The sequence below is a fragment of the Lepidochelys olivacea genome (assembly GCF_965140295.1).
Source record: "Lepidochelys olivacea isolate rLepOli2 genome assembly, chromosome: 6".
NCBI classification, from domain to species: Eukaryota; Metazoa; Chordata; order Testudines; family Cheloniidae; genus Lepidochelys; species Lepidochelys olivacea.
In genome coordinates, this window is record NC_140416.1 from 120,313,832 (window position 1) to 120,329,152 (window position 15,321).

The window sequence follows — 15,321 nt, forward strand, 5'->3', positions numbered from 1 at the left end:
GTTTAGAGTTTATCCAGAATATTTTTAAATGTTAACATTAAAGCTCACAGAGTGTCAGAGTTTCAGGCTAGAAGGGACCACTGGGTAATCTAGTGTCACCTCTTGTATAACACAGGCCACCAACCCTACCTAGCACCCGCACATTAACCCAACAACCGAAATGAGACCAAAGTCTTACAATCCACAGGACACTAGATTATTATGAGCCACAGGCAGAGACTAGGAGGGACTGAGGTACACCAGTGACCGAGGCCCCCACAATTGCAGGAAAATGATTAAGTGACATACACCCAGATAATCCTGGCAAGTGACCTGCACCCACATGCTGCAGAGGAAGGTGAAAAAACCCCAAGATCTCTGCCAATCTGACGTGGGGGGAAATTCCTTCCCAACCCCCACATATAGTGATTAGTTACAGCATGAGCATTTAAGTCAGAACCAGCAGACCAAGCACCTGAGAGAGAGTGTACTTGGTGCCACCTCAGAGCTCTGGCCACCCCTCAGCGTCCCATCTCCAGCCATGGCCATCTCCTGATGCTTCAGAGGAAGGAGATAAATAAAAACTCTCCCAGAATAGCTGGGGGGCGGGGGAAATCCCTTCCTGCCCCCTTCTGGTGGCCAGCTGAAACCCTGGAGCATGAGATTTAGGATGTAGCTTGCTGACACTAACAAAGTAAATGGAGTTGTACACCAAAACAACTTGTCATTTTCAAACTTTGCCCATTCTGTGCTTTTTTGGGTGACTTTTACAAAAAATAATAATAAAAATGCATGGAACATAGCCAAACTATATAATAGCTTTTAAACCAAATTTAAGACTTAACATAGAGTAACTGTTCTTGTCTGGGGAATATGAGTCCAATGCCATAGTCAGACCTCCTCTTTAAAGATCTCTGGAGGTTGTGCTACTTCTAAAAGTATCTAGCATGCCTAGAAGGGTTGCATATGGTGGTTGGCTGCTGCTCCATATGAGCTGTTTTGAAACATTGCTCTGGATGCAGTGAATCTGAAGTCAGGTTATACAGGAAGCGAATTCTGGCACTCTACACTATTAGACATAAATAGATTAAACCAAAATAATTGTAGAATGAAGTGTTCTTTTAATGTGTATCTTCAACTGTTAACTTTTTACCATCAGCAAAAGATCTCATTCGGACAACAGTTGGTCAAACGAGACTGCTCATAGCAGAGAGGTTTAAACAGTTTGAAGGACTGGTGGATAACTGTGAATTTAAATGGGGTGATAAGGCGACGACATGCACAGATCTGGATGGATTTTGGGATATGGTTAGTTTTCAGGTATGCACTTAAAATGTTAAACTACAACAAAACACAGAACCTCTACGGAATTCATGTGAAACTTCTTCCAATCCACTGTGTTCATTTTATGGAGGCTGCATTTGTAGATTTTCAGACCCTAATATATTGTATCTTGTGTACACAAAACAAAATTATAGGTGCTGGTTTAGTAGTCTAATGGTAACCTGTACACTGTAACAGAGCTGTGTATGATCCCAAGGTGGGAGTACTGCAGAAGCTAAACAACTTGCCCTGTTTTGAGAGTAGTGGGGAAGAACATCTACAGACCCCCTTCTGTGTGTTTCAGAGAGCAGTAGTGAAATGCATTTGAGCCTGGGGGAAATGAGCCTTTCCTAAACTGGAATTTATTAGTGCCTCTTGTGTCCTTTTTTTAAAAATCAAAAGGCAAAAATGTATTTAGCTTGCAATTATCACCCAAGGGAACCAGAGTTTGTCCTTGGATTTTCTCAGGGAAGTGGGTGGGTCTGCCTCCTGGAAAGTCACAGGCACTTGGGAAGAAACCTTTGGTTAATGCAGCCAACTTTGTATATGCTGAAAGAATGGAATATGCTGCTACACGCCTATTCGGTTGCTGGAAAGGCATCAGAAAACCTTTACCTAGGAGGAAGCATGACCGTGCTGTGGAGACAAACTTGGCATAAAAAAATCCCCCAGTTCTGCCCAGTTCTCCCTCACTACTCAGTCACTTGCACATGCTGCAAGTGAGAGGTGGGAGGAGAACTGGTGGAATCGGATGCACGTTACCGCAGAGAACCAGTTCACCAGGGACGGACCAAGTGTTGTAACTCCAGACTGACGGGACAGCAAACTCCTTATCACAGTCAAAGACAAGCCAGGGAGATGGTACTATTGTAGTACAAATTTATGTCTATAGTCTCAGGCTGTCAAGAGCAGGGACTGAACAGGCTAGGAAAAGGAATCTAGGAAAGGAGGCAGAGGTATAGCAAATCTTGCGACAACTCTACACTAAAAATGTTTTCTACCTAGGAGAGAGCCTGCACTTCTGGGTGTTCCCATTGTAGGTACTGTTGCACAATAATGTGTTCCACATAGCCCTTAAACCTAACGATTTCTAAGAAAATTTCTATGACACAACTTAATTTCTCACTCTTGATTTCTAATTCAGCATGTGAACAGTAGACTGGAAGCAGACTACTTTAATTCTAGGTGCTGGATTTCCTGAAGGTGATCCAATGTTTCCTTTCATTGGATCATCCAGTGTGGCAAGGGCTGTTTTGAATAAACCCAAGTGTCTTTGAATCTAATATGTGTATATTAGTGTTGGTCACATCAGCTATGTTAACTGGGAGCCAGCGATTCATTTCTCCCACTAGAATCTGTTGGTAGTTCTATATTTAATTGGAAAAGGTACAGAAAAGGACAACAAAAATGATTATGGGTATGGAACAGCTTCCATATGAGGAGAGATTAAAAAAACTGGGACTTTTCAGCTTGGAAAAAAAAAGGCTAAGGGCAGATATGATAGAGGGCTATAAAATCATGACTGGTGTGGAGAAAGTAAATAAGTGTTGTTTACTCCTTCTCATAATACATGAACTAGGGGTCACCAAATGAAATTAATAGGCAGGCAGCACGTTCAAAGCAAACAAAAGGAAGCATTTCTTCACACAACACACAATCAACCTGTGGAACTCCTTGCCAGAGGATGTTGTGAAGGCCAAGACTATAACAGAGTTAAAAAAAAAAAAAACTAGATATATTCATGGAGGATAGGTCCATCAGTGGCTATTAGCGAGGATGAGAAGGGATGGTGTCCCTGGCCTTTGTTTGCCAGAAGCTGGGAATGGGTGACAGGGGACGGATCACTTGATGATTACCTGTTCTGTTCATTCCCTCTGAAGCACCTGGCATTGGCCACTGTTGGAAGACAGGATACTGGGCTAGATGGACCTTTGGTCTGACCCTGTATGTCCATTCTTATGTTCTTAATGTAAAGGTACCTAAATACACAATAAACCGCCTGTTTCATGCTTAAAGAACATTTGATTGAAATAAGTTACACTAGATTTACAGCTGCATATCTCAACCATAACCTAGTTCTGCAATGTTTTCTTGGATCTTCATCAGGTAGAAGATGTGAATAAAAAATTTGATAACCTTAGTAAACTTCAAGAGAATGGTTGGCAGCCAGTTAACATCCCAAGCAAAAGAGCCATCAAGGTATGTGCGACTCCTAAAAGTCTGCTCTAAGACTTAACATGTAAGAGTTTTGAACAGTTCTAAATAACTGGTAGAATTTTTATAGTATAAGGGTACTATACCTCCTGAAGCCCTGCTCATCCAGTTTTTCCTCTCTAAATACAACCAGTAACATTACAGAACTTTCAAAAAACAATCTTCACCCTTCCCCCACCCCAATTAATTGAATAAGCCACACCCCTGAGCGACATAAATTACACAGACTTAAGTGCTTGTGTGGACAGTGCTATGTCAGGGAAACCAGATGTTGGTCCAGTTGTGCTGGCAGGACATGAGGCAGTGTTTCCCTACTTGACCCAGTTATGGGACTCTCCGCCACTGCTAGGGCCCTGAGCTGACACCTGGTGGAGTAGGGTGGGCCTGGGTACCCCTACGCCCTGCCACTGTCCCACACATAGGGCTGGCTGCATACTCACCCTAGGCCAGAGGGCCTGCATCGGAACTCAGAGATTGCTGCGTGATTGCTTGCCCCAGCCAGGAGGCTGAGAGCTACAGACTGTTTGTTTGCTCTGCTCCACCCAGAGGGCCAGAGCTCAGAAACAGCTGTTGTTGTTTGCCCCAGCCAGGAGGCTGAGGGCCATAAACTATTGACTACTCCGTCCACACTCAAAGAGCCAGAGCCCAGACCTACTGCTGTTTGCCCCTGCCAGAAGGGGGTGCCACAGACCCTGAGGGGGAAAGCGGCTGCAAAGCCACAAACTTCAAGTGTAGTAGCTCAGTTGTGGTCTAGAGAGAGGACTCTGTCGGTGTAATATTAACTCAGTTTGATTTTTCAGGTGAGGTCTTTGCAGTCATGCCAGTGGCAAAACTAGGAAGTAATGGGTGACTTTGCTAAACTGTAAATAAACTGCTAAACTGTAATAAAGGGGAGTAAACGTAGGACAGTTCCACTATTGGGGTTAGAATACTTTTGATTTTTTGGGTATGAACAGTCTGACACACTCCAAAAACATAACTGTTAAAGTATTTAATACAGTCTGCCAAGTGGAAGGTAGGTAATTGCTTCCAGTGACTCATTGGACTAACAGTCAGGGCTGTGTGCGTTCCACAGTTTGGCTGTAGAATCCATTCTTTGCTGCAGAACTATGCACCAGAATATAAGCTTCAATTAAAAAAAAATTGTTGGACCCTTGTGGTTAGGAAGAGAAACTTTTATAGGTAAGCTAGTAGCATCCCTTTTGCTGTAGTCCATGATGTCCTGCATCTCTATCTCCTGGCCACTAGGAGTCTCTGCAGCCCACTGCTTACAAGGACATGAGCAAAAGAAACCCTGATTGCCATCAGCAAGGTGTCAGAAAAAGTTTTGAATTATAGGCTTTTACTTCAACACTCCTTGAAAAGAAATTGCTCTGCTCTTTTTGTCCATTCCCCAAACCCAGAAATAGTTGAATGATGGTACAAGAGATCATGGACATGAACAGGGATGACCTCTCCAGAAATTAGCAAAAAGAAAAGGAGTACTTGTGGTACCTTAGAGACTAACCAATTTATCTGAGCATGAGCTTTCGTGAGCTGCAGCTCACTTCATCGGATGCATAACTGGGAATTGGTCCTGCTTTGAGCAGGGGGTTGGACTAGATGACCTTCTGGGGTCCCTTCCAACCTTGATATTCTATGATTCTATGATTCATACCGTGGAAACTGCAGCAGACTTTATATACACACAGAGATCATGAAACAATACCTCCTCCCACCCCACTGTCCTGCTGGTAATAGCTTATCTAAAGTGATCATCAAGTTGGGCCATTTCCAGCACAAATCCAGGTTTTCTCACCCTCCACCCCCCCACACACAAACTCACTCTCCTGCTGGTAATAGCTCATCCAAAGTGACAACTCTCTACACAATGTGCATGATAATCAAGGTGGGCCATTTCCTGCACAAATCCAGGTTCTCTCACCCCCCTCCAAAAAACACACACACAAACTCACTATCCTGCTGGTAATAGCTCATCCAAAGTGACCACTCTCCCTACAATGTACATGGTAATCAAGGTGGGCCATGTCCAGCACAAATCCAGGCTTTCTCACCCCCCCCCCTTTTTTCCTACCCCCGCAGACGTTCTGGTTAAACTTGGATTTAAACTTGGAGAGTGGTCAGTTTGGATGAGCTATTGCCAGCAGGAGAGTGAGTTTGTGTGTGTGTGTCCCCGGAAAAAAAAGGGCGGGGGTGAGAGAGCCTGGATTTGTGCTGGACATGGCCCACCTTGATTACCATGCACATTGTAGGGAGAGTGGTCACTTTGGATGAGCTTTCTCACACACACCCCTTTTTTTTTTTCCGGGGAGACACACACACACACACAAACTCACTCTCCTGCTGGCAATAGCTCATCCAAACTGACCACTCTCCAAGTTTAAATCCAAGTTTAACCAGAACGTCTGTGGGGGGTAGGAAAAAAAGGGGGGGGGTGAGAGAGCCTGGATTTGTGCTGGACATGGCCCACCTTGATTACTATGCACATTGTAGGGAAAGTGGTCACTTTGGATGAGCTATTACCAGCAGGAGAGTGAGTTTGTGTGTGTATGGGGGTGAGGGGGGGTGAGAACCTGGATTTGTGCAGGAAATGGCCCACCTTGATTATCATGCACATTGTGTAGAGAGTTGTCACTTTGGATGGGCTATTACCAGCAGGAGAGTGAGTTTGTGTGTGGGGGGTGGAGGGTGAGAAAACCTGGATTTGTGCTGGAAATGGCCCAACTTGATGATCACTTTAGATAAGCTATTACCAGCAGGACAGTGGGGTGGGAGGAGGTATTGTTTCATGATCTCTGTGTGTATATAAAGTCTGCTGCAGTTTCCACGGTATGCATCCGATGAAGTGAGCTGTAGCTCACGAAAGCTCATGCTCAAATAAATTGGTTAGTCTCTAAGGTGCCACAAGTACTCCTTTTCTTTTTGCGAATACAGACTAACACAGCTGTTACTCTGAATCCAGAAATTAGATTTCTCATAACCATCTTTGTATGGGCACTATTTACAGTGGCCAGCAGCCCCGAAGATGTTCTTGCATAACTGCTTTTTGTCTCTAAGCTTTAAGATGCGATAGAGATTCTCTTTCTACAACTTTCAGAAGAAAGCTGTCCCAAGTGGGATATCTAAGCCGAAACAAGGGGCTGCTGGAAGAACTGCTGCCCGAAACCGTATTGCTGCCATAAGAGCAGCCATGAAAGAGAAAATGAAGCAGGGAGAGACAGCAGCTGACTTTGCAGCCCAAGAGATGCCAAAAGAAGAAGAAAAGGTGGTGTTTGAGGCAGGATTTTTCAGAATTGAAAGTCCTCTCAAATCTTTTCCAGGTCGGTGAAGTTCATTCCTATTACTGTGATCCGATACTGCTGGTGGGACTTCCTCCCCCTGTGCTCCAGTTTGAACTTTGTGGATTATATTTGATGCTGTTGTCTCACTTCAGTGTCAGGTGGAATGGTATTTCACCTTTGTGTAAGTTCATTACACAAAGAACTGAAGGCAGTTGTTTTGCATGGATGAAGTTATTTGAATGAATTCACTCAATTGAGATGTCTACTGAAGTAAATCAGGCAGTAATGTGACAATGTTTTGTATACAATTTTCAGCACCTGGTTAACTACAAAGCTTTATGTTGAGTATTCTTGCTTTACTCACATGACTAAACAGCCTCTAGATCTCTGTAAATAGGTTCTGCCCTTTGTTACTGTGCTAGACACATAGTTAAGAGAGCAAAGGAGTACACAAGATCTTTCTTCTACTGCAATCTAATTATGAAATCCTTTTTCTCAATAGCCTTGTTCCCAGTTGGCTCTGAGCCATTAGGAGCGGTGTTCAGCTTCTTTTCTCTATCATCTTTCCAGGTGTTCAGTCTGATTCTAAGAGTGTGTTCTCAACTCCTGTTGTTCTTGGGTATAGATTTATCTTCCCAAAAGTAGCAGAATTCTTTTAATGCACGTGACTAATACCTTGAGGTCTTTGAATTAAAAGGATTCAGCAACATTGGCTTTAAATGCCAAGATGGTGTCCACTAACAAATCTGAATCTGTCAGTTGAAACAAGGTGAGTAAGAGATACTCTGTCACTGGACCTACTTCTATTGGTGAGAAAGACAAACTGTCAGGTTTACACAGAGCTCCTCTTCAGGTCTGGGACATGTACTCGGAGTGTCACAGGGAAATACAAGGTGGAACAGATTTTTTAGCATAAGTAGTTAACACATCAAGGGACCATTCATGGTGAAGTGGCCCTTTAGCACCTCTCCAGTCATAGGTGGGGAAAGGTGTGGGGAGGCTGGGGCAGGGGTTTAAATTGGTTACAGATTGCTGTAATAAGCCAGAAATCCAGTGTCTATGTTCGGTCCATGATTTTTAGTATCTAGCAAAGTTACAAATTTAAGGTCCCAGGCTTATCTTTTGATGGAGGTGTCCTGAAAGGAAACCTGCACAAGGACTGAGAGGTCCAATACAGTGATCGCTTTTTGAAAAGTATTCGCCCATGGGTGATAGTGACCTATTCACGCTTGTCACCTTTGTTCGTATTCTACCTGGTAGATTCACAATAAATTATTCTTAACTTGCCATCTGAATAAACCACTTAACTTCAACCAATTGAAAAAATAGCAAATTAGAAAGTGTTTCTAATCAGAATCTTGGTCACTGAATTTGTCCCATCCTATAGAAACATGTCCTATCTAATGAAACTTTAAACACATTTTTCAGCTTTGCCTTCCAAAACACCTGGCAGATCTTCCCAACGGATTTCTAAACAACTGACAACTCCAGGATCAGCTAGTAGAACTTTGCTCCAAAGCAGACTTGCCATTCTCTGCAGCTCTGAGGACGCTGTTGCAAAACAGACTCCACCAGCAGCCAGTGGCTTTCATGTTCCAGAAAATCCTAACGGGCTACAGGCTCCTACTAGAAAAACTCTGTTTGGCAGCACACTGGAACAAAGGTAGACACTTGAATACAGCTTCATTCTAACTTCAGTTGCTGCAGAAGTTACTAGTTAACTTTTACATGAGAAAATTTAGACTCCCTCTCAGCACATACAGTTGTCAATATTAATGTTTGCTAAATCTTACCATTAATTCTGCCTGGGTAAAAGATGTCAAGTCCTTGTTTTCCTCCCTCCACTGACCTAAAAAGGCTTTGCATCTCAAACATAATTTCATTGTGCATAAGTAGACATTTAATTTCTGTCCAGAAAATGAGTTGTGTAGTGAGTAGTGACCATGACGGTAGGAGGGAGAACAGCATAATAAAGACAATGGATTTCAAGAAGGCACACTTTAGCAAACTCAGAGAGTTGGTAGGTAAAATCCAATGGGAAGCAAGTCTAAGGGGAAAAACAATTGAAGACAGTTGGCAGTTTTTCAAAGAGACATTATTATGGGCACAAAAGCAAACTATCCCACTGCATAGGAAAGATAGGAAGCCTGGCAAGAGACCACCCTGGCTTAACCAAGAGATCTTCAATGATCAAAAACTCAAAAAAGAGTCCTACAAAAAGTGGAAACTTGGTCAAATTACAAAAAATGAATACAAACAAATAACACAAGTATGTAGGGACAAAATTAGAAAAGCTAAGGCACAAAATGAGATCAAACTAGATAGGAACATAAAAGGAAACAAGAAAACATTTTGCAAATACATTAGAAGCAAGAGGAAGGCCAATGACAGAGTAGGCCCATTACTCAATCAGGGAGGAGAGACAATAACAGAAAATGTGAGAATGGCAGAGGTACTTAATGACTTCTTTGTTTCGGTTTTCACCAAGAAGGTTGGTGGCAATTGGATGTCTAACATAGTGAATGCCAGTGAAAATGAAGTAGGATCAGAGCCTAAAATAGGGAAAGAACAAATTAAAAATTACTTAGACAAGTTAAATGTCTTCAAATCACCAGGCACTGATTAAATGCATCCTAGAATACTCAAGGAGCTGACTGAGGAGATATGAGCCATTAGCAATCATCTTTGAAAAGTCACAATAGGAAAAGGACAAATATGGTGCCCATCTATAAAAAGGGAAATAAGGACAACCTGGGGAATTAGACCAGTCAGCTTAACTTCTGTACCCAGAAAGATAATGTTTGCAAATAGATTGCTTAATTTGCTCCACCTAGAAGATAATAAGGTGATAAATAACAGCATGGATTTGTCAAGAACAAATCATGTCAAAGCAACCTGATCGCTTTCTTTGACAGGGTAACAAGCCTTGTGGATGGGGGGAAGGGGTAGATATGATATATCTTGACTTTCATAAGACTTTTGATACCATCTTGCATGACCTTCTCATAAATAAACTAGGGAAATACAACCCAGATGGAGCTACTATAAGGCGGGTGCATAACTGGTTGGAAAACTGTTCCCAGAGAGTAGTTATCAGTGGTTCACAATCATGGTGGAAGTGCATGATGAGTGGGGTCCTACAGGGATCGGTTCTGGGTCCGGTTCTGTTCAATAGCTTCATCAGTGATTTAGATAATGGCATGGAGAGTACATTTATAAAGTTTGTGGACGATACCAAGCTGGGAGGGGTTTCAAGTGTTTCGGAGAATAGGATTAAAATTCAAAATGATCTGGACAAATTGGAAAAATGGTCTGAAGTAAATAGGATGAAACTCAATAAGGACAAATACAAAATACTCCACTTAGGAAGGAGCAATCAGTTGCACACATGCAAAATGGGAAATGACTGCCCAGGAAGGAGTACTGTGGAAAGGGATCTGGGGGTCATAGTGGTCCACAAGCTAAATATGCATCAACAGTGTAACGCTTGTTGCAAAAAAAAGCAAGCATCATTCTGGGATGTATTAGCAAGAGTATTGTGAGCAAGACATGAGAAGCAATCATTCTGCTCTACTGTGCTGATTAGGCCTCAACTGAAGTATTGTATCCAATTCTGGGCGCCACATTTCAGGAGAGATGTGGACAAATTGGAGGGGGTCCAGAGAAAAGCCACAAGAATGATTTAAAGGTCTAGAAAACATGACCTATGAGGGAAGATTGGAAAATACTGGGTTTATTTAGTCTGGAGAAGAGAAGACTGAGCGGGGACATAACAGTTTTCAAGTACTTAAAAGGTTGTTACAAGGAGGAGGAAGAAAAATTGTTCTTCTTAACCTCAGAGGATAGAACAAGAAGCAATGGGCTTAAATTGCAGCAAGGGTGGTTTAGGTTGGACATTAGGAAAAACTTCCTAACTATCAGAGTGGTTAAGCACTGGAATAAATTGCCTAGGGAGGTTGTGGAATCTCCATCATTGGGGATTTTTAAGAGCAGGTTGGACCAATACCTGTCAGGGATGGTCTAGATAATACTTAATCCTGCTTTGAGTGCAGGAAACTGGACTAGATGACCTCTCAAGGTCCCTTCCAGTTCTATGATTCTATGATAACTGCAGAACAAACTATTTAATGGGGTCAAGGTTGGCTATGCCAAAAGTTGAGAATGGTTAGAGAGGACTGAATGTTCAGGTTTCTTTTTCAGTGGCTCCCCACTTGCAGAAGAACAATGCTCTGTGACAGATGGTGCAGCAGAGAGAACTAAGAGAACTAATGTGAGTTGTGTCTTCATTGACTAGTGCATGTATGTGCCTTAAAAATCTATCTTCAGTATATAAGAAACTGTTAATGTTTACCCCATAAATCAGTGAATACCATGGATTCTGAATCAGGAGAATGTACTTTCCTGTTCCTCCAGAGCGTCTGAAAGTTCGGAGAGGTGTTTGCATAGGATCACTAGTATTGAATGGCAGATTATCTTAAGCTTTGTTTCTTGTTTATATGGATCCACATTTAATCCTTTTTGGGCCCAGTTGAGTCCAACAGCATAAAGCCATTCTCCTACACACTACTAAAAATCTCCTGCATTGATTTTTTATCCTCAGAATCTACTACACTTAAAAGAGCAAGCAAAGAATGTTCTTCCTGTTTGTTTGTTTCACCTCGGAGAATGTCTAGATGCAATATTATCTTTACCTGCATTTAACTTCTCCATGCACTTATTCCACATCACTGTCTGCAGAGGGGATCTTGTATATGAAACATTTGTTCAGTTATGACTGCCCCTCTTGTCTTCCCCAAGAAGTTTCTCATAGCTTTCCTCAGGGAGATAGCCTTGCCTATGGGACTTTTCAAGCTTCAATATTGCTCAGTATGTAGTTCTGTGCTTTTAGGAAACAATGTAGCAAGAGAACGAACTGGTTACCTAAAATACTCTTCAGGCACCTCTGCTAAAAGTGTAAATTCAGTTTTCTTCAGGGAGGGAGAATTGACCTTATATTTTCCTCTTCAAAATCTTGTCAAAGAAGCACCAAAGAAACTAGCTTACCTCTGAAATAGATCACAGCAGTGGACTTACAGAGGCCACCTTTTTTTTTTGGTCTTTTGAAGAGTCTCTTGTGTAAATGTACTAAACTCTAACAAATTATCCAAAGACTAACGCCAACCCACAGGCCTTGTATCTTAACAATACACATGGTGGAGTACCATCTTCCATGATCTCTTGGCCTGCACGTGTCCTGGCCCTCATGTACACTTTGTGCTTTCTTTCTGTTTCTAAAGTTGATACATTTTTCACTGACAACAAAACAAAAAGCCCAAAACAGAACTGAGTACTTATTTATGTCTCTCTTGCTATCTTACTTTCTACTTTTCCCTTTTAATTCTTCAGGAAACAAATGTAGCTGTTCTTGAGGTGTGTTTACACCCAGATGAAAGGAGGAGTTCAGGTCCTGTTGATTCCCAAGCGCTGGAAGATCCTGGCACTAAAATAGAAATGCCAGATGTTACAGAAGAGATGGAACTGTCTGCTACAGATCTTACGGGTCAAGACATTGTCATGCACAGCCCAGAAAAGAATGTCCAGCCAGAAACTGATTTCATTCAGGCTGAAAAACCAAACACACCAGAATATAGGTTCTCTTCAGGTGCGTTTCTTTATGGCTATTTCTCATAGTTTGTGTTTTACTGTTAGGATTGAGTCTTTATCTGATAATTTTAAGATTATTAATGGACCTTGTTAACACGTGAACTTATTGGTACAGGACTATTAGTCTCTCTAAGGGTATGTCTACACTACGGAATAAGGTCGAATTTATAGAAGTCGTTTTTTTAGAAATCTGTTTTATATATTCGAGTGTGTGTGTCCCCACAGAAAATGCTCTAAGTGCATTAAGTGCATTAACTCGGCGGAGTGCTTCCACAGTACCGAGGCTAGAGTCGACTTCCGGAGCATTGCACTGTGGATAGCTATCCTACAGTTCCCGCAATCTCCGCTGCCCATTGGAATTCTGGATTGAGATCCCAATGCCTGATGGGGCTAAAACATTATCGTGGGTGGTTCTGGGTACATATCGTCAGGCCTCCCTTCCTCCGTGAAAGCAAGGGCAGACAATTGTTTCGCGCCTTTTTTCCTGAGTTACCTTTGCAGACGCCATACCACGGCAAGCATGGAGCCCGCTCAGGTAACCGTCACCGTATGTCTCCTGGGTGCTGGCAGACGCGGTACAGCATTGCTACACAGTAGCAGCAACCCATTGCCTTCTGGCAGCAGACAGTGCAATACGACTGGTAGCCGTCCTCGTCGTGTCTGAGGTGCTCCTGGCCACGTCGGCTGGGAGCGCCTGGGCAGACATGGGCGCAGGGACTAAATTTGGAGTGACTTGACCAGGTCATTCTCTTTAGTCCTGCAGTTAGTCCTATTGAACCGTCTTATGGTGAGCAGGCAGGCGATACGGATTGCTAGCAGTAGTACTGTACCATCTTCTGCCGAGCAGCCATGAGATGTGGATGGCATGCAGTCCTTCTGCACTGTCTGCTGCCAGCCAAAGATGTAAAAGATAGCTGGAGTAGATCAAAACAAGAAATAGACCAGATTTTTTTTGTACTCATTTGCCTCCTCCCCCATCTAGGGGACTCATTCCTCTAGGTCACACTGCAGTCACTCACAGAGAAGGTGCAGCGAGGTAAATCTAGCCATGTATCAATCGGAGGCCAGGCTAACCTCCTTGTTCCAATAAGAACAATAACTTAGGTGCACCATTTCTTATTGGAACCCTCCGTGAAGTCCTGCCTGAAATACTCCTTGATGTAAAGCCACCCCCTTTGTTGATTTTAGCTCCCTGAAGCCAACCCTGTAAGCCGTGTCGTCAGTCGCCCCTCCCTCCGTCAGAGCAACGGCAGACAATCGTTCTGCGCCTTTTTTCTGTGCGGACGCCATACCAAGGCAAGCATGGAGGCCGCTCAGCTCACTTTGGCAATTAGGAGCACATTAAACACCACACACATTATCCAGCAGTATATGCAGCACCAGAACCTGGCAGAGTGATACCAGGCGAGGAGGCGACGTCAGCGCGGTCACGTGAATGATCAGGACATGGACACAGATTTCTCTGAAAGCATGGGCCCTGCCAATGCATGCATCATGGTGCTAATGGGGCAGGTTCATGCTGTGGAACGCCGATTCTGGGCTCGGGAAACAAGCACAGACTGGTGGGACTGCATAGTGTTGCAGGTCTGGGACGATTCCCAGTAGCTGCGAAACTTTCGCATGCGTAAGGGCACTTTCATGGAACTTTGTGACTTGCTTTCCCCTGCCCTGAGGCGCATGAATACCAAGATGAGAGCAGCCCTCACAGTTCAGAAGCGAGTGGCGATAGCCCTGTGGAAGCTTGCAACACCAGACAGCTACCGGTCAGTTGGGAATCAATTTGGAGTGGGCAAATCTACTGTGGGGGCTGCTGTGATGCAAGTAGCCCACGCAATCAAAGATCTGCTGATATCAAGGGTAGTAACCCTGGGAAATGTGCAGGTCATAGTGGATGGCTTTGCTGCAATGGGATTCCCTAACTGTGGTGGGGCCATAGACAGAACCCATATCCCTATCTTGGCACCGGAGCACCAAGCCGCCGAGTACGTAAACCGTAAGGGGTACTTTTTCAATAGTGCTGCAAGCTCTGGTGGATCACAAGGGACATTTCACCAACATCAACGTGGGATGGCCGGGAAAGGTACATGACGCTCGCATCTTCAGGAACTGTGGTCCGTTTCAAAAGCTGCAGGAAGGGACTTTATTCCCAGACCAGAAAATAACTGTTGGGGATGTTGAAATGCCTATATGTATCCTTGGGGACCCAGCCTACCCCTTAATGCCATGGCTCATGAAGCCGTACACAGGCAGCCTGGACAGTAGTCAGGAGCTGCTCAACTGCAAGCTGAGCAAGTGCAGAATGGTGGTAGAATGTGCATTTGGACGTTTAAAGGCGCGCTGGCGCAGTTTACTGACTAGGTTAGACCTCAGCGAAACCAATATTCCCACTGTTAGTACTGCTTGCTGTGTGCTCCACAATATCTGTGAGAGTAAGGGGGAGACGTTTATGGCGGGGTCGGAGGTTGAGGCAAATCACCTGGCTGCTGATTACGTGCAGCCAGACACCAGGGTGGTTAGAAGAGCACAGGAGGGCGCGGTACACATCAGAGAAGCTTTGAAAACCAGTTTCATGACTGGCCAGGCTACGGTGTGAAAGTTCTGTTTGTTTCTCCTTGATGAAACCCCCCGCCCCTTGGTTCACTCTACTTCCCTGTAAGCTAACCACCCTCCTCTCCTCCCTTCGATCACCGCTTGCAGAGGCAATAAAGTCATTGTTGCTTCACATTTATGCATTCTTTATTCATTCATCACACAAATAGGGGGGTGACTACCAAGGCAGCCCAGGAGGGGTGGTGGAGGAGGGAAGGAAAATGCCACACAGCACTTTAAGCACAGCACTTTAAAAGTTTACAACTTTAAAATTTATTGAATGCCAGCCTTC

The 15,321-nt window shown here is 43.7% G+C and overlaps 1 protein-coding gene across 4 annotated transcripts in view; it reads left to right on the forward strand.

The window, feature by feature from the left end:
• Positions 1 to 15,321, forward strand: part of DLGAP5 (DLG associated protein 5) — a 47,376-nt gene that overhangs the window by 27,690 nt on the left and 4,365 nt on the right. For 2 of the 4 annotated variants that reach the window (XM_084630345.1, XM_084630347.1), the window contains exons 12-17: positions 1,139 to 1,299; positions 3,409 to 3,501; positions 6,614 to 6,836; positions 8,226 to 8,460; positions 10,998 to 11,067; positions 12,183 to 12,438. In XM_084630345.1, the coding sequence (XP_084486471.1) occupies positions 1,139 to 1,299; positions 3,409 to 3,501; positions 6,614 to 6,836; positions 8,226 to 8,460; positions 10,998 to 11,067; positions 12,183 to 12,438 (1,038 nt within the window). Of the gene's footprint in view, positions 1 to 1,138; positions 1,300 to 3,408; positions 3,502 to 6,613; positions 6,837 to 8,225; positions 8,461 to 10,997; positions 11,068 to 12,182; positions 12,439 to 13,628; positions 13,760 to 15,321 lie in introns of those variants that run through there. The other 2 variants (XM_084630348.1, XM_084630346.1) reach the window with 2 other exon arrangements.